General features: G+C 46.2%; 1 protein-coding gene and 1 pseudogene across 1 annotated transcript in view; both read right to left on the reverse strand.

The window, feature by feature from the left end:
* LOC136576431 (UDP-glucuronosyltransferase 1-6-like) overlaps nt 1-11,917 on the reverse strand; it is a 66,140-nt gene extending 54,223 nt beyond the window's left edge. The window contains exon 1 of the mRNA XM_066575707.1: nt 11,148-11,917. Coding sequence (XP_066431804.1) covers nt 11,148-11,912 — 765 coding nt within the window. The 5' untranslated portion in view covers nt 11,913-11,917. The remainder of the gene's footprint in view (nt 1-11,147) is intronic.
* On the reverse strand, nt 5,951-6,784 carry LOC136577391 (UDP-glucuronosyltransferase 1A1 pseudogene; annotated as a pseudogene).
* Nucleotides 11,918-23,874: the final 11,957 nt, after the last annotated feature.

A 23,874-nucleotide genomic window follows, 5' to 3' on the forward strand; every position in this document is an offset into this window, starting at 1 on the left:
TATAGGCGAGGACCAAGAGTACAAGTGCACCCCTGAAAAACTGCTCAACCGCGAGAGCAAGTGAAACCCATAAACATTTTTTAAAAATACAGCTTGCTGTTGCTTAATTTCTAACAATGCCTGGAGGCAGCCCTGTGAAAAAATTGGTGTGTTTTAAAGTATCAATCCTTTTGAAACATTGAAAAATTGTAAAAAACTTTTAAACAGAGCTTTTTGGCCACAGAAAGATTGGCAGTTCAGCATGATGACATGCTGTTTTAGGAGGAGTAGTAGGAGGAGGGGGGGGGGGGGTAATAATATCCGAGAGTGATTGACAAAGCTAATTCCCCCTTTTTTGTGGTGATAGAGGATGCATTTTTCTCCTGTTGCAGCGAAAAGAATCATTAGGTTCCACTGCTTTCTGCCGATGGAGAAGAAAAGTCTGGGTAAATCCAGCCTTTGTTCATGTTTATGAGTGTAAGCATGTCGGCACTGGCAGTTGACAGGCAGGTACGCTTATCCGTGATGATTCCCCCAGCTGCACTAAACACCCTCTCTGACAAGACACTAGCGACAGGGCAGGCCAGTACCTACAGGGCGTACAGCGCAAGTTCGTGCCACATGTCCAGCTTTGACACCCAATAGTTGTATGGAGCAGAGGCATCACGGAGGACAGTTGTACGATCGGCTACATACTCCCTCACCATCTTTTTACAGTGCTCCCTGCGACTCAGTCTTGGCTGGGGAGTGGTGACAGTCTTTCTGGGGAGCCATAAAGCTGACAAAGGCCTTGGAGAGTGTTCCCCTGCCTGCGCTGGACATGCTGCCTGATCCCCACTCCTTCCCTGCTACTTGGCCTTCGGAACTGTGTCTTCTGCCACTAGCACTGTCAGATGGGAACTTTAGCATCACTTTTTCCATCAGGGCCCTGTGGTATTGCATCACTCTCGTACCCCTTTCCTCTTCGGGAATGAGAGTGGAAAAGTTCTCCTTATACCGTGGGTTGAGAAGAGTGTACACCCAGTAATCCGCATTGGCCAGAATGCGTCTAACGCGAGGGTCATGGGATAAGGCAGCCTAACATGAAGTCAGCCATGTGTGCCAGGGTCCCAGTACGCAACACATCGCTGTCATCACTAGGAAGATGTCTTTCAGGATCCTCCTCCTCCTCTTCTTCAGCCCATACACACTGAAAAGATGAGAGGCAAGCAGCATGGGTACCCTCTGCAGTGTGGCCAGCTGTCTCTTCCCCCTCCTCCTCCTTCCCCTCTCCCTCCTCCTCCTCCTCATCCAAAGCGCGCTGAGATATAGACATGAAGGTGGTCTGGCTATCAAGCTACATACTGCCATCCCCAATCACCTGTTCCAACCACAAAGCGTCGACCTTTATGCTTAGCAGCGAACTTCTCAGCAAGCAAAGCAGCGGGATGGTTACGCTAATGATTGCCGCATCGCTGCTCACCATCTGGGTAGACTTCTCAAAGTTTCCGAGGACCTGGCAGATATCTGCCATCCATGCCCACTCCTCAGTAAAGAATTGCGTAGGCTGACTACCACTCCGCCACCCATGTTGCAGCTGGTATTCCACTATTGCTCTACACTGCTCGTGTGCAGCGTAGAATTCCAGCGTGTGCACGTCGCACAGCAGTCAGTGCTCTGGCAGCTGAAACCGACGTTGCAGGGTCCTCAGTGTGGCAGCGTTCGCGGTGAACTTGTGGAAATGTGCACAGACGCGGCGCACCTTGCCGAGCACGTCAGACAAGTGGGGGTAGTTTTTCAGAAACCGCTGAAACACCAGATTGAAGACGTGGGCCAGGCATGGCACGTGTGTGAGGCTGCCGAGCTGCAGAGCCGCCTCCAGGTTATGACCATGCCCAGTTGGAGGCTGAGCGGCGAAAGCCAGAGGTTGGTCTGCTCTGTCAGACCCTGCAGCAGCTCGGGGGCCGTGTGCCTCTTGTCACCTAAGCTGATTAGTTTCAGCACAGCTTGCTGACGCTTGCTCACTGGCGACGTACTCACACTTCTTAATTGAGAGGTAGAGGTGGCGGAGGAGGAGGGGGAGGGTTTGGAGGAGGTGGCATAAAACGACGCAGATACCAGCACCGAAGTAGGACCTGCTATTCTGGGTGTAGGTAAGACATGAGCGGTCCCAGGCTCTGACTCGGTCCCAGCCTCCACCAAGTTCAAGCAATGTGCCGTCAGGGAGATATAGTGACCCTGCCCGCCAGCACTTGTCCACGTGTCCGTGGTTAAGTGGACCTTCCCAGTAACCGCATTTGTGAGGGCACGATTTATGTTGCGGGAGACGTGCTGGTGTAGGGCTGGGATGGCACACCGGGAAAAATAGTGGCAACTGGGGACCGAGTATCGCGGGACCACTGCCGCCATCATGTTTTTGAAAGCCTCTGTTTCCACAAGCCTGTACGGCAGCATCTCCAGGCTGATTAATTTGGCAATGTGCACGTTTAAAGCTTGTGCATGCGGTTGGGTGGCGGCATATTTGCGCTTTCGCTCGAACGCTTGTGTTAGCGACAGCTGAACGCTGCACTGAGAGACATTGCTGGATGGAGTGGAGGATGGTGGAGGTGAGGGTGTGGGTGCAGGCCAGGAGGCACTCGTGCCTGTGTCCTGGGAGGGGGATTGGATCTGTGTAGCATGTTGGAGCACAGGGGAAGAGGCAGTGGTGTGACTCGGAGGCGGTGCTTGGCCGTCATATGCCTGCGCATGCTGGTGGTGGTGACGCTGGTAGTGGTGGCTCCCTAGGTGATCTTGGTGTGACACAGGATGCACATCACTGTTCGTCGGTTGTCGGTCGTCCCCGCTCCCACTAAAAAACATCCACACCTTTGAACACCTAGCCCTCTGCACGGAGGCTTGCCGCGAGGGGGTGCTTTAGGAAACAGTTGGGGGATTCTTCGCTCTGGCCCTGCCTCTACCCCTGGCCACTCCACTGCCTCTTCCAACCTGTCCTGCTGCTGCACTTGCCTCCCCCTCTGAAGCCCTGTCCTCAGTAGGCTTAGCAAACCAGGTGAGGTCAGTCACTTCATCGTCCAGCTGCTCTTCCTTCCTCCGAATCCTCTGTGCGCTCCTCCCTTGGACTTACTGCTCTTACTACTACCTCACTGAAAGACAACTGTGTCTCATCATCCTCATCCACAAAAAACTCTTGAGACAGTTGCCGGAAGTCCCAAGCCTCATCACCCAGACTCCGGGAACTTTCCAAAGGTTGGGCATCGGTCACAACAAACTCCTCAGGTGAGAGAGGAACCATTTTTTTCCCACTCAGAACAGTTCCTGGGAGTCTGCCTGCTCAGAATATGTCATTTTCATGGAGTGAGGAGGCTGGGAGGAAGGAGGAGCAGCAGCCAGAGGATTCAGAGTTGCAATCCCTAGGCCGGGAGTAGTGGACTGCGTAGAAGACTGGGTGGTTGATACTTTGCTGGATGGATTTCCTGCCATCCACGACAGGCCTGTTCGCACTGCTCTATTTGTAATAAAGGTCTACCAAGCGGACCCGTAAATTGTGATATGAAGCTGGGGAGCCCAGAAATTGGCCTCTCTCCTAATCCCGCAGCAGCCGGCTGTGATTCACCACGCCCAGGAACTCGGCCTGTGCCCACACCCTCACATGGACGTCCCCGTCCTCGACCCTTACCCCTACTCCTCATCATGACGGATAAGGAATAGAGCAGGGCCCAAATAAATTACCCCACTGTACAGCACTGACAACTGTGGCTTATATCACCGCACACAGAGACTTGTAGATAGCAGAGGCTCTATGCTGTGACCTGAAAAAATTAACCCGCTGTCTTGCGCGGATACCTGGGGGTAATTTACCGCTCGCAGAGATTTGTAGATAATAGAGGCTGTCTGGAGTGGGAGAAGACTCTAAAGCCAGTGGATAGTGCTGGTAACTGCACCTATCTCAACCCCACCAAGGAAAGGGTATTGTGAGACGCTCTGCACAGCAGCAGAGCTAAAATACTTTGCAGTGGCCGAGGAAATATTACAGTACTGTTTAGCGGTGAGACCTCGGTCTAATGCACTTCAGACACAGAATGCTATAACTGAAGTCATTTGCAGTAGGCTAGGAAATGTTAGAGTGCAGTTTCACGGTGAGAGCTGGTTGTACGGCACTACAGCCTGAGAAAACTATTACTGAAAGGCTGGGAACAGGCCTAAATGCATAATACAAAAATTGATGCACTACTGCTCCCAGCCAGCCACAACTATAATGCACACTGTCAGATGTAGCCCTAAGAAGGACCATTGGGGTTCTTGAAGACAGGATCCTACTTCTCTATATAAGCTGCTCTTTCCCTCAACTCTGCCTACGGCACTGCAGACACAGAACAGTATAGCTGGAATGGCCTCCACAGCCCGAGATGCTTAAAAAAAAAATTGGTGCACTACTACTCCCAGCCAACCACAACAGTAATGCACACTATGAAGAGCAGCCCTAAGAAGGACCGTTGGGGTTCTTGAAGACAGGATCCTACTTTAACACTTTCCCTATATCAGCAGCATGTGTCTGAGGTGAGCCGTGGGCGGGACCAGTTTAAGTACTCAGCAGTCACCTGATCGGCCCAGCCACTCACTACTGTGGGGGGGAGAGGGCTGGCACATCACAGCAGGAAGTGGTAATGCCTTCCCTGCATGTCTATTGGCTAGAAAATGGTGCTAAACATGCGGGGAAGGAAATGCAATTGACTCGAGTACCGAGCATCTCGAGTACCCTAATACTCGAACGAGCATCAAGCTCGGACAAGTGTGCTCGCTCATCTCTAATGAGTATCCATAGCAAAACTTGATATGGGTCTCAAGTTACCATGACCATCTTCAGCAACTAGAGATTTTAGAAATTCAGAAATTCAAGTAGTTACTAAAATAGACATGCCAGTAGAGATGGTAGGCCTTTTTTAACATTTTTATGACCAAGGGCTCCTGCACATTGGCGATCACGATATCGCTGCATTTTTTAAGCGCAAATGTCAATACGACTTTCTAATGTTAAAAACGCATCACACAAAAATTGCAAAGCACCAACTTGCCTTTTTTGTGTGATGCGTTTTTGACATTAGAAAGTCCTATTGTTATTCATGTTAAAAAAATGCAGCGATATCGTGATCACCAGTGTGAAGGAGCCCCAAGTCATATTCTGCAGTTCTGGTATCCCTACTTTTAAAAAAAATTGAAATTTTTTTATTTTTCTGGTGACATATCTACGTGAGGACTTGATTTTTGCAGGACAAGTTGTATTTGTCAGTGCTACCATGTAATATACCATATAATGTGTGGGACAAAATGACAAAAAAAACAAATACACTATTTTGAGTGGGTTTGTTTTTACAGCGTTCACAGTGCAGTAAAAATGACATCCTATCTTTACTTTGAGGGTCAGTACCATTACAGTGGTACCAAATGTAAATAGTTTTTTATGTAGCAGTTAAAAAAATATTGTACCTTTTAAAAAATTGCTTTCTCCTGCTATCTTTCAACGCCCAGAACTTTTAAATATTCCATCGATAGGGTTGTGTGAGGGCTCATTTGTTATGAGGTAATCAAAAAAGCCAAATTCTGGCATTACGTATTTTTTACATCTAAGTTAGAAGCGGACCAACAGGGTACTACTGTGTTTCCCCCGGAAATAAGACAGTGTCTTATATAAATTTTTGTTCAGAAAGGTTTAACTTTTTTACATGTATAGCTGCCTGGACACTACTTAAATTGACATTTTTAATTAACTGTTAGCAGGGCTTATTTTTGGAGTAGGGCTTATATTTCAAGCATCCTCAAAAAGCCTGAAAAATCATTTTGCATCCTCAAAAATTCTGGAAATCATGCTATGTCCTATTTTCAGGGTATGTCTTATTTTCAGGGAAACAGGGTAGAGCCTCCCTTCAAGTGTTCAGTTTTCCACAGTAAATTATCCTAGTGTAATATATAATAGGATAAAAAACCCATAGTTTACCTATATGAGCCTTACTTTGGTTAGATGTTTTCTTGCTCTACAGTTGATGCCTCCGATGAACACCATGTTGGGCATTACAGGTCTTGGAAATTCAAAGACAAAATCATATCGGAAGAGCCACACTGAGGTTCTGCTGAAAAGCTCCACAATGGTGACCTCTTTCTTTAGGAAATCGGATGCCATTTTTAGCCATGGCGCATATGCTACTCCACAATAGAAAGGCTCCAGCATACTGACTAGAACATTCTTCACTCGCTGGGCAAATGTCATCTTGTCTGAGTACTGAGTCAAAACTCTAGGCACATACGAAATAGGATTTGGACACTGTGCACTGATATAGTCAAGAGCACAAGGCAGTCCTCTTAAAAAACTCACGTTGGGCACATCGAAATGTTCAGCTACTACCATGCCACAGATTGAAATGGGATCGGTTAATACAGCATCGAACTTCTCATCCTTCAGATTCTGAATTAATTCTGTATTCGATAATAAGGCTTCACAAATGTTGACAAATAATTTCAACAGTTCCTGCATTGTTTTATACATTGTGATAGTAACACCAGGGAAGCTAGATGGCTTAAAGTGATCATGTCCATACTTTTCCAAGATTGAAACTAAATCTTGCTTGCTGTAGGGAACAGAATATGTCTTGATAGTATATAGTTCGCCATCACCAATACTTAAGGCGTTGTCAGCTGCTACAACAACAACTTTATGTCCGTTCTGTATCAATCTCTCTACTACAGGACGCATGCTGAGCCAGTGACTACCATCCATAGGAAAAACAAGTAGCTTACCCCCAGTAGCTTGTCCAAAAATGCATAACGTGATCATCAAGGCTGCAGACATACATGACAATGGAAGCATTATTGCTGCAGAGAATGTTCAGAGAATTAATTCCCTAATCTTTGTGTTATATATACCTTCATGACCTGCTTTAACTAGTGTGCTGTCTTGGAAAGTTGTCAAACAAAGTTAATAGTTACATGACAATCTGATCCCCCCAGAAACATGACTGGAAGGTTCTATTGCAGATCCTAGTACTGGTCCGAAAACAAAAATCTCTAGTTTTTTTATTGCCTAGTATGTAACCTCTAATATCAGGTTTATAATCAGTTTTATTGTTTATCATTCAATTTTTATAGAATTTTATGAGCGATCTTTTACAGCCAGGAGTGTAAGAAGTAATCATGAGTATCCATAGCAAAACTTGATCCAATTACCATGACCATCTTTAGCAACTAGAGATTTTAGAAATTCAGAAATTCAAGTAGTTACTAAAATTGATATGTCAGTACAGATGGTAGGTCTTTTTTAACCCTGTCATGACCAAGGGTCCTTAATGTTCTTCTTACAATTCATATTCTTCACTTCTGGTATCGCTACTTTAAAAAAATTAATTAATTTAAAAAAAAAAATTCAATGGTACCATGTAACATACCATATAATGTATTGGAAAACTTTTAAGAAATTCTAAGTGGGACAAAATAGCAAAAAAATAAAATACACCATTTTGAGTGGGTTTGTTTTTGCAGCGTTCACGGTGCAGTAAAAATGACATCCTATCTTTACTTTGAGGGTCAGTACCATTACAGCGATACCAAATTTAAATAGGTTTTTTTTTCATGTAGCACTTAAAAAAATAATGTACCTTTTAAAAAAATTGCTTTCTCCTGCTATCTTTCAACGCCCTGAACTTTTAAATTTTCCATCGATAGGGCTGTGTGAGCGCTCATTTGTTATGGGTTAATCAAAAAAGCCCAATTCTGGCATTGCGTATTTTTTACATCTAAGTTAGAGGCGGACCAACAGGGTACTAGAGCCTCCCTTCAAGTGTTCAGTTTTCCACAGTAAATTATCCTAGTGTAATATATAATAGGATAAAAAACCCATCGTTTACCTATATGAGCCTTAGTTCGGTTAGATGTTTTCTTGCTCTACAGTTGATGCCTCCAATGAACACCATGTTGGGCATTATAGGTCTTGGAAATTCAAAGACAAAATCATATCGGAAGAGCCACACTGAGGTTCTGCTGAAAAGCTCCACAATGGTGACCTCTTTCTTTAGGAAATCGGATGCCATTTTTAGCCATGGCGCATATGCTACTCCACAATAGAAAGGCTCCAGCATACTGACTAGAACATTCTTCACTCGCTGGGCAAATGTCATCTTGTCTGAGTACTGAGTCAAAACTCTAGGCACATACGAAATAGGATTTGGACATTGTGGACTTGTATAGTCAAGAGCACAAGGCAGTCCTCTTAAAAAACTCACGTTGGGCACATCGAAATGTTCAGCTACTACCATGCCACAGATTGAAATAGGATCGGTTAATACAGCATCGAACTTCTCATCCTTCAGATTCTGAATTAATTCTGTATTCGATAATAAGGCTTCACAAATCTTGACAAATAATTTCAACAGTTCCTGCATTGTTTTACACATTGTGATAGTAACACCAGGGAAGCTAGATGGCTTAAAGTGATCATGTCCATACTTTTCCAAGATTGAAACTAAATCTTGCTTGCTGTAGGGAACAGAATATGTCTTGATAGTATATAGTTCGCCATCACCAATACTTAAGGCGTTGTCAGCTGCTACAACAACAACTTTATGTCCGTTCTGTATCAATCTCTCTACTACAGGACGCATGCTGAGCCAGTGACTACCATCCATAGGAACAACAAGCAGCTTACCCCCATTGGCTTGTCCAAAAATGCATAACGTGATCATTAAGGCTGCAGACATACATGACAATGGAAGCATTATTGCTGCAGAGAATGTTCAGAGAATTAATTCCCTAATCTTTGTGTTATATATACCTTCATGACCTGCTTTAACTAGCGTGCTGTCTTGGAAAGTTATCAAACTAAGTTAATAGTTACATGAAAATCTGATCCCCCCAGAAACATGACTGGAAGGTTCTATTGCAGATATGAGTACCAGTCCGAGAACAGAAAGCTCTAGGGCTTTTATTGCCTAGCATGTAACCTCTAATATCAGGTTTATAATCAGTTTTATTGTTTATCATTCAATTCTTATAAAATTTTGTGAGCGATCTTTTACAGCCAGGAGTGTAAGAAGTAATCATGAGTATCCATGGCAAAACTTGATATGGGTCTCAAGTTACCATGACCATCTTCAGCAACTAGAGATTTTAGAAATTCAGAAATTCAAGTAGTTATTAAAATAGACATGCCAGTAGAGATAGTAGGTCTTTTTTAACCCTGTTATGACCAAGGGTCATTGATGTTCTTCTTACAATTCATATTCTTCACATCTGGTATCGCTACTTAAAAAAAAAATTAAAAGAAAAAAAAATTTCAATGGTACCATCTAACATACCATATAATGTATTGGAAAGCTTTTAAGAAATTCTAAGTGGGACGAAATTGCAAAAAAAAAAAATAAACAATTACACTGTGGGTTCGTTTGTACAGTGTTCACAGTGCAGTAAAAATTTCATGCTATATTTACTTTGTGGGTCAGTAAGATTACAGCGATATCAAATTTATATCGTTTTTTTATGTAGCACTTTAAAAAATAATGTACTTTTAAAAAAAAAATTTAAAATTGCTTTCTCTTGCCATCTTTTTTTAACGCCCAGAACCTTTTTATCTTTCCGTTTTTTTCTGACAGCGCTCATAGTGATTAATAATGTAATCTTTTAGTAAACTGGACCTTTAAAGATGCAGTAATGCCAATCTTTTTTCATTTTTTTTTAAATGTGACAACTGGAAAAGAGGGGGTTCAAACTCTTAACATTTTTTGCAATGATGAAAAAGCCTTCAAGTTATTTTAACTTTTTTTTACTCTCATTAGGGGACTTGAACTTGTCGTCCTTTGATCTCTTATACAGTAAAATGCATTACTACTTGAGATGAGCGAGCGTACTTGCTAAGGCAAATTACTCGAGCCAGTATTGCCATTTTCGAGTACATGCCCACTCGTGCCAAAAGATTCGGGGGCCGGCAGGGGTGAGCGGTGAGTTGCGGGAGTGAGCATGGGGGAGCGGCGAAGAGAGAGAGATCTCCCCCCTGTTCCTCCCTGCTCTCCCCCGCCACCCGTCAAATCTTTTGGTACGAGCGGGCATGTACTCAAAAATGGCAATACTTGCTCAGGTAATTTGCCTTATCGAGTATGCTCGTTCATCTCTAATTACTACATTATTGCTTTAAACTGTATTTTAGCAGGTTGCTTATTAAAAATGTGCCGCATGCATGTTTTATTAGGCAATCATTCATGGCAGTCCAAGAGGCCTTCAGAAGACCCCAGGCTGCGGTGATACCAAAACGGTGTCGTTCGGGACATTTATATCCCAATCGATCAGGACATAAAAATGCCACTGTCAGAACGGACAATAGCATTTAAAGGGTTAACAGCCACGATCTGTCTTACCTCTGATTGTGGCTGTTGCAGCATGCAACATCTTTATACGTCCTAACTGCACAGGGCATATACAGTTAGGACAAATATAGCCGTCTGGTTGTTGGGAAGGGGTTATAGCTATTATTCATTTCTAATAGTACCAAATCCTACAATTAATCTGTGCTAATTAATATCATTATTATTTAGTGTCAATTTTTTTTAACAAGCTATCAATGAAAGTGATAGATAATTCCAAGAAGAGAAATTTCTATGAAGTAGGTGGATTATTTAGTGTCTTCCGTCTTTTGCTATCATTTATACCTTATTTTTGTAATACAGTGATATATTATTGTATTACGTATTATACAATTATGTATTATTTTTGGAGTGTGCATGTTTTAGATTAATGTCGCTGTTTCTTTTTAAATAAAATGAAATTTAAATATCTATATATTAAAATTGCAAAAAGTCTAAAATTATGCTTATTCCTAAAAAATACAATGCCAAATGCTAACAGCCAATTGCTAACCTCTGAGATGAATACTGCTATGGGCACACAATACGTTAGGTGATGCCTAAAACACATCTTGAACTCATTAGACTAATTAGCTGTTTCAATGGCTGGGAGTATCGGTGGGGTTTTTTTGGCACGTGCAAAAAGTACAGTAAAATACACCAATGAACACGCAAAAAAAAGCAATGTTTATTCCGCAAAAACAGGGTACTCTTGCACATACAAATACGCATACCCTTGCGTGAATCCGATCTTAGGTTGCACCTTATATTCAGTACAAGCAGTGCTAAAAATATACAAAAAAAATTTCTTACTTTTGGTAACGGCTTCGCTGGTTTACAGTTGATGCCTCCAATGAAAATCATGTTCGGCATTACTGGTTTTGGGTACTCAAAGACAAAGTCATATCTTAGAAGCCACACGGAAGATCTGCTGAAAAGTTGCACAGGAGTGATATCTTTTTTCAGGAGCTCGGAAGCCAATTTTATCCAAAGATTATAAATAGCTCGACAATAATATGGCTCTAGCAACTTGACCATGAAATTCTGCATACGTTCCATGAAGGTCATCTTGTCGGAGAACTTACTGAAGAGTCTAGGCACATACGAAAGCGGGGTTTCACATTGAGCACTTTCATAGTCCAATGCACAGGGCAATCCTCTTAGGAAGTTCACATTCGGCAAGTCTAGATGTTCTGCCAATATTACTCCACATAGTAAGAATGGATCGGTGAGTACAGCATCAAACTTCTTCTCCCGAAGTTTTTGAATTAGTTCCTGGTTTAGCAATAAACTCTCACAGGTTTTGTAAAACATATTGAACGGAACCAACATGCTATCTAGCATTGCAAGAGCAACCCAGGGGAAATCCGGTGGTAGGGTAAAGTGCTCTGCTGAAAGCTTCTGAAAGGCTCCATATATCTCCTCACTGGTATGTGGCACGGGGAAAGTCTGTACAGCATATTTTTCTGATCTGCCCATGCTTAAACTGCTTTCAGGTATTACAACAACAACATCATGTCCATTTTGCGCCACTTTCTCTACCACAGGACGCATGCTGAGCCAGTGACTTCCATCCATAGGAACAACAAGTAGCTTCCCCCCATTGGCTTGGTTAAGGATCGCAAAAAATATCAAAAGAGTAGTAGAAAAGAAGGATGCTGACAAATTCATCTCTGCAGCTTGTCCAAGATTTATGAAGATAAATCCGTTAAATATACTCTAATGACCAAGATAACTTTACTTATCTGTGGGCGTGCTTAAAACGGTCAGCAGCAAAAGTGCCAAAATACACTAACCTCGTATATCGATCAACTAGGGATTTAACCCTTTGAAGATCAATATAGAATGCATGGTTTGGGACCATAAGGCCACAATGATTATGTTTCACTCTCACCCCTCATCACCCCAAGGCTCATAACATTTTTTGTTTATATCTTTATCATGCTTTGTTGAAAAAAAGTTAGAATTTTTTGAGACATGTAAGCAATTTAATATAATTAATATTTGGATGAAAAGGTTACAGTGATACCAGATAGGAGTACCTTATTATTCCAGCCGCTGGTGAATTTATTCTATTGGATGGAATGGTAAAATTATGCCAAAGATTTTTTTTAAAAACATCATTAGCATTGGTAATTACACAAATGTAAAAAATGTGCTGACATCTGCATCCGAATCTGTGTTTGGAACCTCCAGGGCAGGTGCATCCTAAAATCATGGATGAAATAGTGCCGGGGAGAGAACAAGTGTCGGAGCCGCTGGACAGCACTTTCAGGTGATGAATTTTTTAAAATTATTTTGTCATGCAGCTAGGGGTTATTTTCAGGGTAGGGCTTATTATTATTTCAAGCCCTTCCCCGAAAATCCCTAGGGGGTTGGCTTCATCCCATTGCTTTCAATGGGGTGGCAGCAGCGTCAGCCCCATTGAAAGCAATGGTATAGCATCGAGCTCGTCTGCAACAGCTGTGGGAGGGGATTCTTTCACCCCCGCGGGAAGTCCCCTCATAAGTGAACACTCCATTTTTTCACGCACCTATATTGCATTATAACCACACTCAGGTAAACGATGCCTAAGCTGCATTCAGATGACTGTATGTAAGAGGACATGCCTGTGCTGCCTGCGTTGCAGGGCAATGGACATTGGACGTTTTACGCTCGCCTGTGATATGGAGCTGAATATAACATTCAGCAATTTTTTTCATGCTCGCCTGAATAGCCTAAATGGCTATAATGGGTCCCATCTGCTGTCCGTGAAATAGCACACAGACTGGAAAAACGTTAGTCTGAATGAGCTGTCAATATCACAACCTTTTGGTATCCCTTGAAATTGAAATTAATGGGAAAAATAAATATCTTCAAATTTTGTTGTGCCGCATTGCTAAACAAATGCTTTGATTTTGGATAAGGAAAAACCATCTGATATTTATGAGTTTTCTCTAACAGGTTCCAAGCAAATGATGAATATGGTTGTTACGTGAGACAAACAGCATACTTGTCATGTTAGTCCTGTGGGCACTGTTACTGAGGTCATACAGTCAGCAATAGGATAACTGCCATAAGACACAGGTCCCATACAAGCCCCAAGACATAAACTACACTTATTAACCCTTTGCAGTCCAATTTTGAATTCAGGGTTTCCTAGGGGGCTTTCTCTTTCTGCCATTATACAATGGCACCATCTGCTGGCTAGAGCCAGTACTGCAGTATGTGATATGCTGGAGAAGCCCCCTGACAGAGCGGCCACTAATATACAGTAAGAATACCCTGCCAGACGTCTTCCAACATCGGAGCTGTACAGGCTTCAATCAGAATGTCTTTAGACGTCAGACAGTGGATTGGAAAGGGTTAATATTGTCACAACTATAAGAACCTGTACAATAAATTTATGACGTCATTACGAGCAGTGTATTCTATAATTAAGTAATAAAAATGGTAGCAGAATTGTTTTTTCCGCATTTTTGCCAAATTAAAAATTATTATAAATTAAACGCTTATGTAGCGCAGCGCGAGATCTAGATCAAGCAAAGTAAAAAAGCCTCACTCAACTACATTGACCAAAATATTAAAAAATGATGACAGTCAGAATGAATGGACAGAAAAAAAATCATTCATGGCCTCAAGGGGTTAAGGTATTTCAATGCTGTTCATAGTTCAACTAAACATGCCAATAGAGTGAAATGGGATGATGGGTCACTTATCAAGCAACATTATATTGATTGGTGTAATCGTTAACTTATTATTCTTGCAATACAGTATTTGTACAACCTATAACCTAGATTAACGCCACTAGAATAGCGTGACAGAGTATTCTAAAAAAATACCTCGTATTATAAGACAGAACGTTAAGGGTGCGCTCCCACGTAACATACACTTGTGGTTGAGACTCTGCCAGCCATGGCTGCCAATAGCCACACAATCTTGCCGACCTAATTGGCAAAGAGGCGATTCCATTGACTGCTGCAGCTGGGCAAGTACCCACCCTGGTTTTCATGATTGCTTCATTTCGAAAATGGTTCTAGATAAAGTTAATTTCTGCTGTGGGTGCTGATAAAATTTGGCATCATTACTTTGGCTCTATATTTTACCTGCTTGATCCTATAGGGACTAAACAAAAAATAAAGAAGAAAGTAAAAGGGGCAAAAAAATATTTGCATAAGAAATAAAGGATACCAAAAGCTCAACCACCCTTCCCATAATGGAAATAAAATTTTAAAGAAAAAAAATTTGGTACCATCACATGATGACATGGGCCCTGGTGCATATACGCTGAGCCTGCCATAGTGTTGTCCCCTATCCCTCCCCTCGCCAACTCACCTCCTCTCTGATCCCTTCTGGATGATTTTAATGGGAGGGGCGGGGGCAGAGCTAAGCGCTACCCCATCCCACCCTTTCCCATTGCTGACTATGAACAAGGGGCAAGGAGGAGGTGAGAGCCTAGCTCCGCCCCCACCCGCCCCTTGTCAGCCAGCAATGGAAGGAGGCTGGACAGGGCAGTGCTTAGCTCTGTCCCCATCCTGCCCCCTCCATTGCAATCAGCTGGAGGGGAGGAAAGAAGAGGGAGGGAGTTTAGCCACCTCCCTTCTCCATCCGCTGTCATTGGCTCCCATAGGAGCCCATGCAGTGGGCAACATATTCCAGCCCAAAAAATAGTTCCAGGACTATCTCTTGGGCCCGACAAAAAAAACGCCCGGCGCTATATTGGCCGGCCGGGCACTTTTACATTGCGGGAATACGGCCAAGTGATCTGATACATTGGAATGCAATGCATCAGATCACAGTGTATATTAGCCAGACGTGAAAATGGCGGGCCAATATACGCTCTTGTGAAAGAGCCCACATACTGTCAGCGCTGATTGGACAATCTCAGAGAAAACCCCAACTGTTAACACCAGATTTCAATTTATTTAGAAATTTCCTACCATCGAGAAACGGTACAATGCAAAGTTTTAGGAAAATATGGTACAAAATTAATATTTCATGGGGAATACAATTGTCTTAAAAAAAACTGTTTACCAGGCAGGATGACGGATTCTTTTAGGTATCACTGCATTTAATGTAATTCTACTGCCATCTGTGAAAACTATGGGTATTCTAAAGCAAAGGTTCCAAAACTTTTTGAAGGTGCAACCCATTTTTTTGTCAAGACATTTGTTTGTTGCTTAAGCACTGCGTGTGAAAAGCACATTGCTAGGATACATGCAATGAAGTAAAAAAAAAAGCAGGAAGAAGTTACGTATTGAAACGTGGTGCATGCGCAGCCATGTGCGTTAAAAAAAACACATACATGATCATACCAGGGAAAAAGAGATTCAATACACAAGGATGCAGAGCTAATTAGACGTAATGTTTTACACATACTGTAGTATTCACGGTTTGTTGATTAAACTCTGATGCTCTTTGTAACACATAAATGTATGATTTTCAGGGATGATCAGACTAAATTAAAGGTGGTATTCTGATAGCACACTATTAGAGATGAGCGAGCACCAAAATTCTCGGGTGCTCGTTACTCGAGACGAACTTTTCGCGATGCTCGAGGGTTCGTTTCGAGTAACGAATCCCATTGAAGTCAATGGGCGACCCGAGCATTTTTGTATATCGCTGATGCTCGCTAAGGTTTTCATGAATTCAAGAAAGTGATGGGAAAGACAAAGAAACGGATAGGGCAGGCGAGGGGCTACATGTTGGGCTGCATTTCAGGTTCCCAGGTCCCACTATTAAGCCACAATAGCGGCAAGAGTGCCCCCCCCCTCCCAACAACTTTTACTTCTGAAAAGCCCTCATTAGCAATGCATACCTTAGCTAAGCACCACACTACCTCCAACAAAGCACAATCACTGCCTGCATGACACTCCGCTGCCACTTCTCCTGGGTAACATGCTGCCCAACCCCCCCCCCTCCCCCCGCACGACACAGTGTCCACAGCGCACACCAAAGTCTCCCTGCACAGCCTTCAGCTGCACTCATGCCACATGCTGGCCTCATAGCCACACCACCCTCATGTCTATTTATAACTGCGTCTGCCATGAGGAGGAACCGCAGGCACACACTGCGGAGGGTTGGCACGGCCAGGCAGCGACCCTCTTTAAAAGGGGCAGGGCGATAGCCCACAATGCTGTACAGAAGCAATGAGAAATCCAATCCTGTGCCACCTCCATCAGGAGCTGCACACGTGGGCATAGCAATGGGGAACCCATGTGCCACACACTATTCATTCTGTCAAGGTGTCTGCATGCCCCAGTCAGACCGGGGTTTTTTATAAATAGTCACAGGCAGGTACAACTCCGCAATGGGAATGCCGTGTGCACCCACAGCATGGGTGGCTCCCTGGAACCCACCGGCTGTACATAAATGTATCCCATTGCAGTGCCCTGGACAGTAGAGCTAACGTCAGATTAAATGCAGGTGGGCTTCGGCCCACACTGCATGCCCCAGTCACACTGGGGTTTTTTATAAGTAGACACAGGCAGGTACAACTCCCTATTGTGAAGTTCCTGTGGACCCACAGCATGGGTGGCTCCCTGGAACCCACTGGCGGTACATAAATAAATCCCATTGCAGTGCCCAGCACAGCTGAGGTAACGTCAGGTTTAATGCAGGTGGGCTTCGGCCCACACTGCATGCCCCAGTCAGACTGGGGTTCTTTAAAAGTGGACACATGCAGTTACAACGCCGTGTGGACCGACAGCATGGGTGGGTCCCAGGAAGCCACCGGCGGTACATAAATATATCCCATTGCATTGCCCATCACAGCTGAGGTAACGTCCGATTAAATGCAGGTGGTCTTCGGCCCACACTGCATGCCCCAGTCTGACCGGGGTTTTTAATACATAGACACTGGCAGGTACAAATCCCTAATGTGAAATCCCTGTGGACCCACAGTATGGGTGGCTCCCTGGAACCCACCGGCGGTACATAAATATATCCCATTGCATTGCCCATCACAGCTGAGGTAACGTCAGGTTTAATGCAGGTGGGCTTCAGCCCACACTGCATGCCCCAGTCAGACTGGGGTTCTTTAGAAGTGGACACATGCAGTTACAACTCCGTGTGGACCAACAGCATGGGTGGGTCCCAGGAAGCCACCGGCGGTACATAAATATATCCCATTGCATTGCCCATCACAGCTGAGGTAACGTCCGATTAAATGCAGGTGGTCTTCGGCCCACAGTGCATGCCCCAGTCAGACTGGTAATATGTACCTTAACAGTAACCGCGTTGGTGGGAATGTGGTGGCGACTGCAGACCTAGTGGCGTGGTTTTATTTAGTTGGTTTTCGGAATGTGGCCAGGATTAAGTGGACCGTGGCGGCGGGATGGTGGGGGGGCTCTCTTGTTGTGTCGGTAAAGGTGAAATTCTTGGACTACCACCAGACGGACCAATGCAAAGGTATTTGCCAAGAATGTTTTCATTGTTGGAGGAGGAGGGGGATGTTTTTGAGGCACTACGTCTCCTTTCCACGTGTCCGTGGTTATATGCACCTTAACAGTAACCGCGTTGGTGGGAAATGGCCTCGCCACCATCATGTCTTTGGGAAGCCTCCGTTTCCACACCCCAGTGACATAGCATTAGCAGCAGTATAGGTAGAGCCCAGAATTAGTAACATTTCAGCGGTAGCATTAGGGACAGGCACCAGTAACATATCACTAGCAGAATTATAGGGGGAACACAGTATTAGTTCCATTTCAGTAGTCGTAGCAGTCCAGACAGGCCCCAGTAACAATTCCGAAGCAGCAGTATAAGGGAAGCACAGTATTAGTTCTATTTCAGTAGTAGTAGCAGTCAAGACAGGCCACAGTAACATTCCTGTTGCAGCAGTTTAGGGAGATAACAGTCTATTGCACATTTCAGTAGTTGCAGTATAGACAAGGCCCCAGTTACATTTATGTTTATGTAGCAAAAGTGTAGGCCAACCCCACACACCTTGCTGTACCATGAGTGCAGGCGAAGCCCATAAAAATTACTAGGATTACACTGTAGGCGAGGGCCCCAAAAAATTGGTGTACCAACAGTACTAATGTACCTCAGAAGAATAGCCCATGCCCAACCAAGAGGGCAGGTAAAACCCATTAATCGCTTTGGTTAATGTGGCTTAATTGGTAACTAGGCCTGGAGGCAGCACAGTTAAAATAAAAATTGGTTCAGGTGCAAGTTTCAACGCTTTAATGAGCATTGAAACGTATAAACATTGTTTACTAAAGTAATATGACTGAGCCTTGTGGGCCTAAGAAAAATTGCCCGTTCGGCGTGATTACGTGAGGTTTCAGGAGGAGGAGCAGGAAGAGGAGGATGAATATAATAGACAGATTGATGAAGCTAAAAGGTCCCCGTTTTTGATGGTGATAGAGAACGATGCTTCCATCCGCGGGTGCAGCCTACGTATTGTTTAGGTACCGCTGCTGTCCGCTGGTGGAGAAGAGAAGTCTGGGGAAATCCAGGCTTTGTTCATCTTGATGAGTGTAAGCCTGTCGGCACTGTCGTTTGACAGGCGGGTACGCTTATCCGTGATGATTCCCCCAGCCGCACTAAACACCCTCTCTGACAAGACGCTAGCCGCAGGACAAGCAAGCACCTCCAGGGCATACAGAGCGAGTTCAGGCCACGTGTCCAGCTTTGACACCCAGTAGTTGTAGGGGGCAGAGGCGTCACGGAGGACGGTCGTGCGATCGGCTACATACTCCCTCACTATCCTTTTACAGTGCTCCCGCCGACTCAGCCTTGACTGGGGAGCGGTGACACAGTCTTGCTGGGGAGCCATAAAGCTGGCAAAGGCCTTGGAGAGTGTTCCCCTGCCTGCGCTGTACATGCTGCCTGATCTCCGCGCCTCCCCTGCTACCTGGCCCTCGGAACTGCGCCTTCTGCCACTAGCGCTGTCGGATGGAAATTTTACCATCAGTTTGTCCGCCAGGGTCCTGTGGTATAGCATCACTCTCGAACCCCTTTCCTCTTCAGGTATGAGAGTGGAAAGGTTCTCCTTATACCGTGGGTCGAGCAGTGTGTACACCCAGTAATCCGTAGTGGCCAGAATGCGTGTAACGCGAGGGTCACAAGAAAGGCATCCTAACATGAAGTCCGCCATGTGTGCCAGGGTACCTGTATGCAACACATGGCTGTCCTCACTAGGAAGATCACTTTCAGGATCCTCCTCCTCCTCCTCAGGCCATACACGCTGAAAGGATGACAGGCAAGCAGCATGGGTACCCTCAGCAGTGGGCCAAGCTGTCTCTTCCCCCTCCTCCTCATGCTCCTCCCCCTCCTCAACGCGCTGAGATAGACATGAGGGTGCTCTGACTATCCAGCGACATACTGTCTTCCCCTGCCTCTGTTTCCGAGCGTAAAGCGTCTGCCTTTATGCTTTGCAGGGAACTTCTCAAGAGGCATAGCAGAGGAATGGTGCAGCATCGCCGCTCACCATCTGGGTAGACTCCTCAAAGTTTCCAAGGACCTGGCAGATGTCTGCCAACCAGGCCCACTCTTCTGTAAAGAATTGAGGAGGCTGACTCCCACTACGCCGCCCATGTTGGAGTTGGTATTCCACTATAGCTCTACGCTGCTCATAGAGCCTGGCCAATATGTGGAGCGTAGAGTTCCACCGTGTGGGCACGTCGCACAGCAGTCGGTGCACTGGCAAATTAAACCGATGTTGCAGGGTCCGCAGGGTGGCAGCGTCCGTGTGGGACTTGCGGAAATGTGCGCAGAGCCGGCGCACCTTTACGAGCAGGTCTGACAAGCGTGGGTAGCTTTTCAGAAAGCGCTGAACCACCAAATTAAAGACGTGGGCCAGGCATGGCACGTGCGTGAGGCTGCAGAGCCACCACCAGGTTACGGCCGTTGTCATACACGACCATGCCTGGTTGGAGGCTCAGCGGCGAAAGCCAGCGGTCGGTCTGCTCTGTCAGACCCTGCAGCAGTTCGTGGGCCGTGTGCCTCTTCTCTCCTAAGCTGAGTAGTTTCAGCACGGCCTGCTGGCGCTTGCCCACCGCTGTGCTGCCACCCCGCGCGACACCGACTGGTGGTGACGTGCTGCTGCTGACACATCTTGATTGCGAGACAGAGGTTGCGTAGGAGGAGGAGGAAGAGGGTGGTTTAGTGGAGGAAGCATACACCGCCGAAGATACCACCACCGAGCTGGGGCCCGCAATTCTGGGGGTGGGTAGGACGTGAGCGGTCCCAGGCTCTGACTTGGTCCCAGCCTCCACTAAATTCACCCAATGTGCCGTCAGGAAGATATAGTGGCCCTGCCCGCCTGTGCTTGTCCACGTGTCCGTTGTTAAGTGGACCTTGGCAGTAACCGCGTTGGTGAGGGCGCGTACAATGTTGCGGGAGACGTGGTCGTGCAGGGCTGGGACGGCACATCGGGAAAAGTAGTGGCGACTGGGAACCGAGTAGCGCGGGGCTGCCGCCGCCATCATGTTTATGAAAGACTCCGTTTCCACAAGCCTATACGGCAGCATCTCCAGGCTGATCAATTTGGCTATGTGCACGTTTAACGCTTGAGCGTGCGGGTGCGTGGCGGCGTACTTGCGCTTGCGCTCAAACAGTTGCACTAGCGACGGATGGACGCTGCGCTGAGAGACATTACTGGATTGGGCTGAGGACAGCGGAGGTGAGGGTGTGGGTGCAGGCCGGGAGACGGTAGTGCCTGTGTCCTGAGAGGGGGGTTGGATCTCAGTGGCAGGTTGGGGCACAGGGGGAGAGGCAGTGGTGCAAACCGGAGGCGGTGAACGGCCTTCGTCCCACCTTGTGGGGTGCTTGGCCATCATATGCCTGCGCATGCTGGTGGTGGTGAGGCTGGTGGTGGTGGCTCCCTGGCTGATCTAGGCGCAACAAACCTTGCACACCACAGTTCGTCGGTCGTCTGCACTCTCAGTGAAAAACTGCCAGACCTTTGAGCACCTCGGCCTCTGCTGGGTGGCATGGCACGAGGGGGCGCTTTGGGAAACAGTTGGTGGATTATTCGGTCTGGCCCTGCCTCTACCCCTGGCCACCGCACTGCCTCTTCCAACCTGCCCTGCTGCTGCACTTGCCTCCCCCTCTGAAGACCTGTCCTTAGTAGGCTTAGCAAACCAGGTGGGGTCAGTCACCTCATCGTCCAGCTGCTCTTCCTCCGAATCCTCTGTGCGCTCCTCCCTCGGACTTACTGCAATTACTACTACCTGAGTGATAGATAACTGTGTCTCATCGTCATCGTCCTCCTCACCCACTGAAAGCTCTTGAGACAGTTGCCGGAAGTCCCCAGCCTCATCCCCCGGACCCCGAGAACTTTCCAAAGTTGGGCATCGGTCACGACAAACGCCTCCGGTGGGAGAGGAACCATTGCTGCCCATTCTGGGCAGGGGCCCGAGAACAGTTCCTGGGAGTCTGCCTGCTCCTCAGAATGTGTCATTGTAATGGAGTGAGGAGGCTGGGAGGAAGAAGGAGCAGCAGCCAGAGGATTCAGAGTTGCAGCAGTGGACGGCGTAGAACTCTGGGTGGTCGATAGATTGCTGGATGCACTTTCTGCCATCCACGACAGGACCTGCTCACACTGCTCATTTTCTAATAACGGTCTTCCGCGTGGACCCATTAATTGTGAGATGAATCTGGGGACCCCTGAAACTTGCCTCTCTCCTAATCCCGCAGCAGTCGGCTGCGATACACCTGGATCAGGAGCTCGGCCTGTGCCCACACCCTGACTTGGGTCTCCGCGTCCTCGCCTGCGTCCACGTCCTCTAGGCCTACTCCTACCTCTCAGCATGGTGTATTACGAGTAGAGCAGAAACAGAACACTGTAATTAAATGTGCCGCTTATTGGCCTGTGGTTGGAGGCTGACTTCGCTTACGGAACGCACAGCAGAGCCAAGAAACAATTTTGCGCACGCCTGTAGTGAGACGTAGGTGCGTTTCACTCAGCTAGTGGAATTCACAGCGCAGAAGCAGTCAAGTCGCCAAAGGGCAATGGTACGCCTTAAGTATTTGGCTTCCCTTTTTTTAAATGGTGAGCTGAAACAGCAGTCAGATACTGTATGCAGTGTATATTATGTTTACTGTTTCCCTCTGGCGCTATCACGGCGGTGATGTAACGGAGACAGCAGAGCCAGGAAACAATTTTGCGCACGCCTGTAGTGAGACGTAGGTGCGTAGGACTAAGCTAGTGGAATTCACAGCGCAGAAGCAGTCAAGTCACCAAAGGGCTGTGGTACGCCTTAAAGGGGTTGTCCCGCGCCGAAACGGTTTTTTTGGTTTTTTTTAACCCCCCCGTTCGGCGCGAGACAACCCCGATGCAGGGGTTAAAAAAACAACCCGCACAGCGCTTACCTGAATCCCGGCGGTCCGGCGTCTTCATACTTACCTGCTGAAGATGGCCGCCGGGATCCTCTGTCTCCGTGGACCGCAGGGCTTCTGTGCGGTCCATTGCCGATTCCAGCCTCCTGATTGGCTGGAATCGGCATGTGACGGGGCGGAGCTACACGGAGGCGGCATTCTACACGAGCGGCCCCATAGAAGACTGCAGAAGACCCGGACTGCGCAAGCGCGGCTAATTTGGCCATCGGAGGCCGAAAATTAGTCGGCACCATGGAGACGAGGACGCCAGCAACGGAGCAGGTAAGTATAAAACTTTTGATAACTTCTGTATGGCTCATAATTAATGCACAATGTATATTACAAAGTGCATTAATATGGCCATACAGAAGTGTATAGACCCACTTGCTGCCGCGGGACAACCCCTTTAAGTATTTGGCTTCCCTTTTTTTAAATGGTGAGCTGAAACAGCAGACAGATACTGTATGCAGCGTACATTATGTTTACTGTTTCCCTCTGGCGCTATCATGGCGGTTATGTAACGGAGACAGCAGAGCCAGGAAACAATTTTGCGCATGCCTGTAGTGAGACGTAGGTGCGTAGAACTGAGCTAGTGGAATTCACAGCGCAGAAGCAGTCAAGTCGCCAAAGGGCAGTGGTACGCCTTAAGTATTTGGCTTCCCTTTTTTTAAATGGTGAGCTGAAACAGCAGACAGATACTGTATGCAGCGTATATTATGTTTACTGTTTCCCTCTGGCGCTATCACGGCGGTGATGTAACGGGCGCAGCAGAGCCAGGAAACAATTTTGCGCATGCCTGTAGTGAGACGTAGGTGCGTATCACTCAGCTAGTGGAATTCACAGCGCAGAAGCAGTCAAGTCGCCAAAGGGCAGTGGTACGCCTTAAGTATTTGGCTTCCCTTTTTTGAAATGGTGAGCTGAAACAGCAGACAGATACTGTATGCAGCGTATATTATGTTTACTGTTTCCCTCTGGCGCTATCACGGCGGTGATGTAACGGGCACAGCAGAGCCAGGAAACAATTTTGCGCAAGCCTGCTGTAACGCTTAGCTGCGTATTAATTAGGACTACTACCCCCAGCAGACACGCAGTACACTGAAGACGGTCACAGGCAGCCCAAATATAGTATTTTTCCCCAATTTTTTTGAAAAAGCCCACTGCCTATATAGACAGTATATCTCTTTCACCTTTCCCACTGTCCCTACCTCACCAGTACTGCCCCTATACTGAGTAAAAT

This window comes from Eleutherodactylus coqui, chromosome 8, assembly GCF_035609145.1.
Source record: "Eleutherodactylus coqui strain aEleCoq1 chromosome 8, aEleCoq1.hap1, whole genome shotgun sequence".
NCBI lineage: Eukaryota > Metazoa > Chordata > Amphibia > Anura > Eleutherodactylidae > Eleutherodactylus > Eleutherodactylus coqui.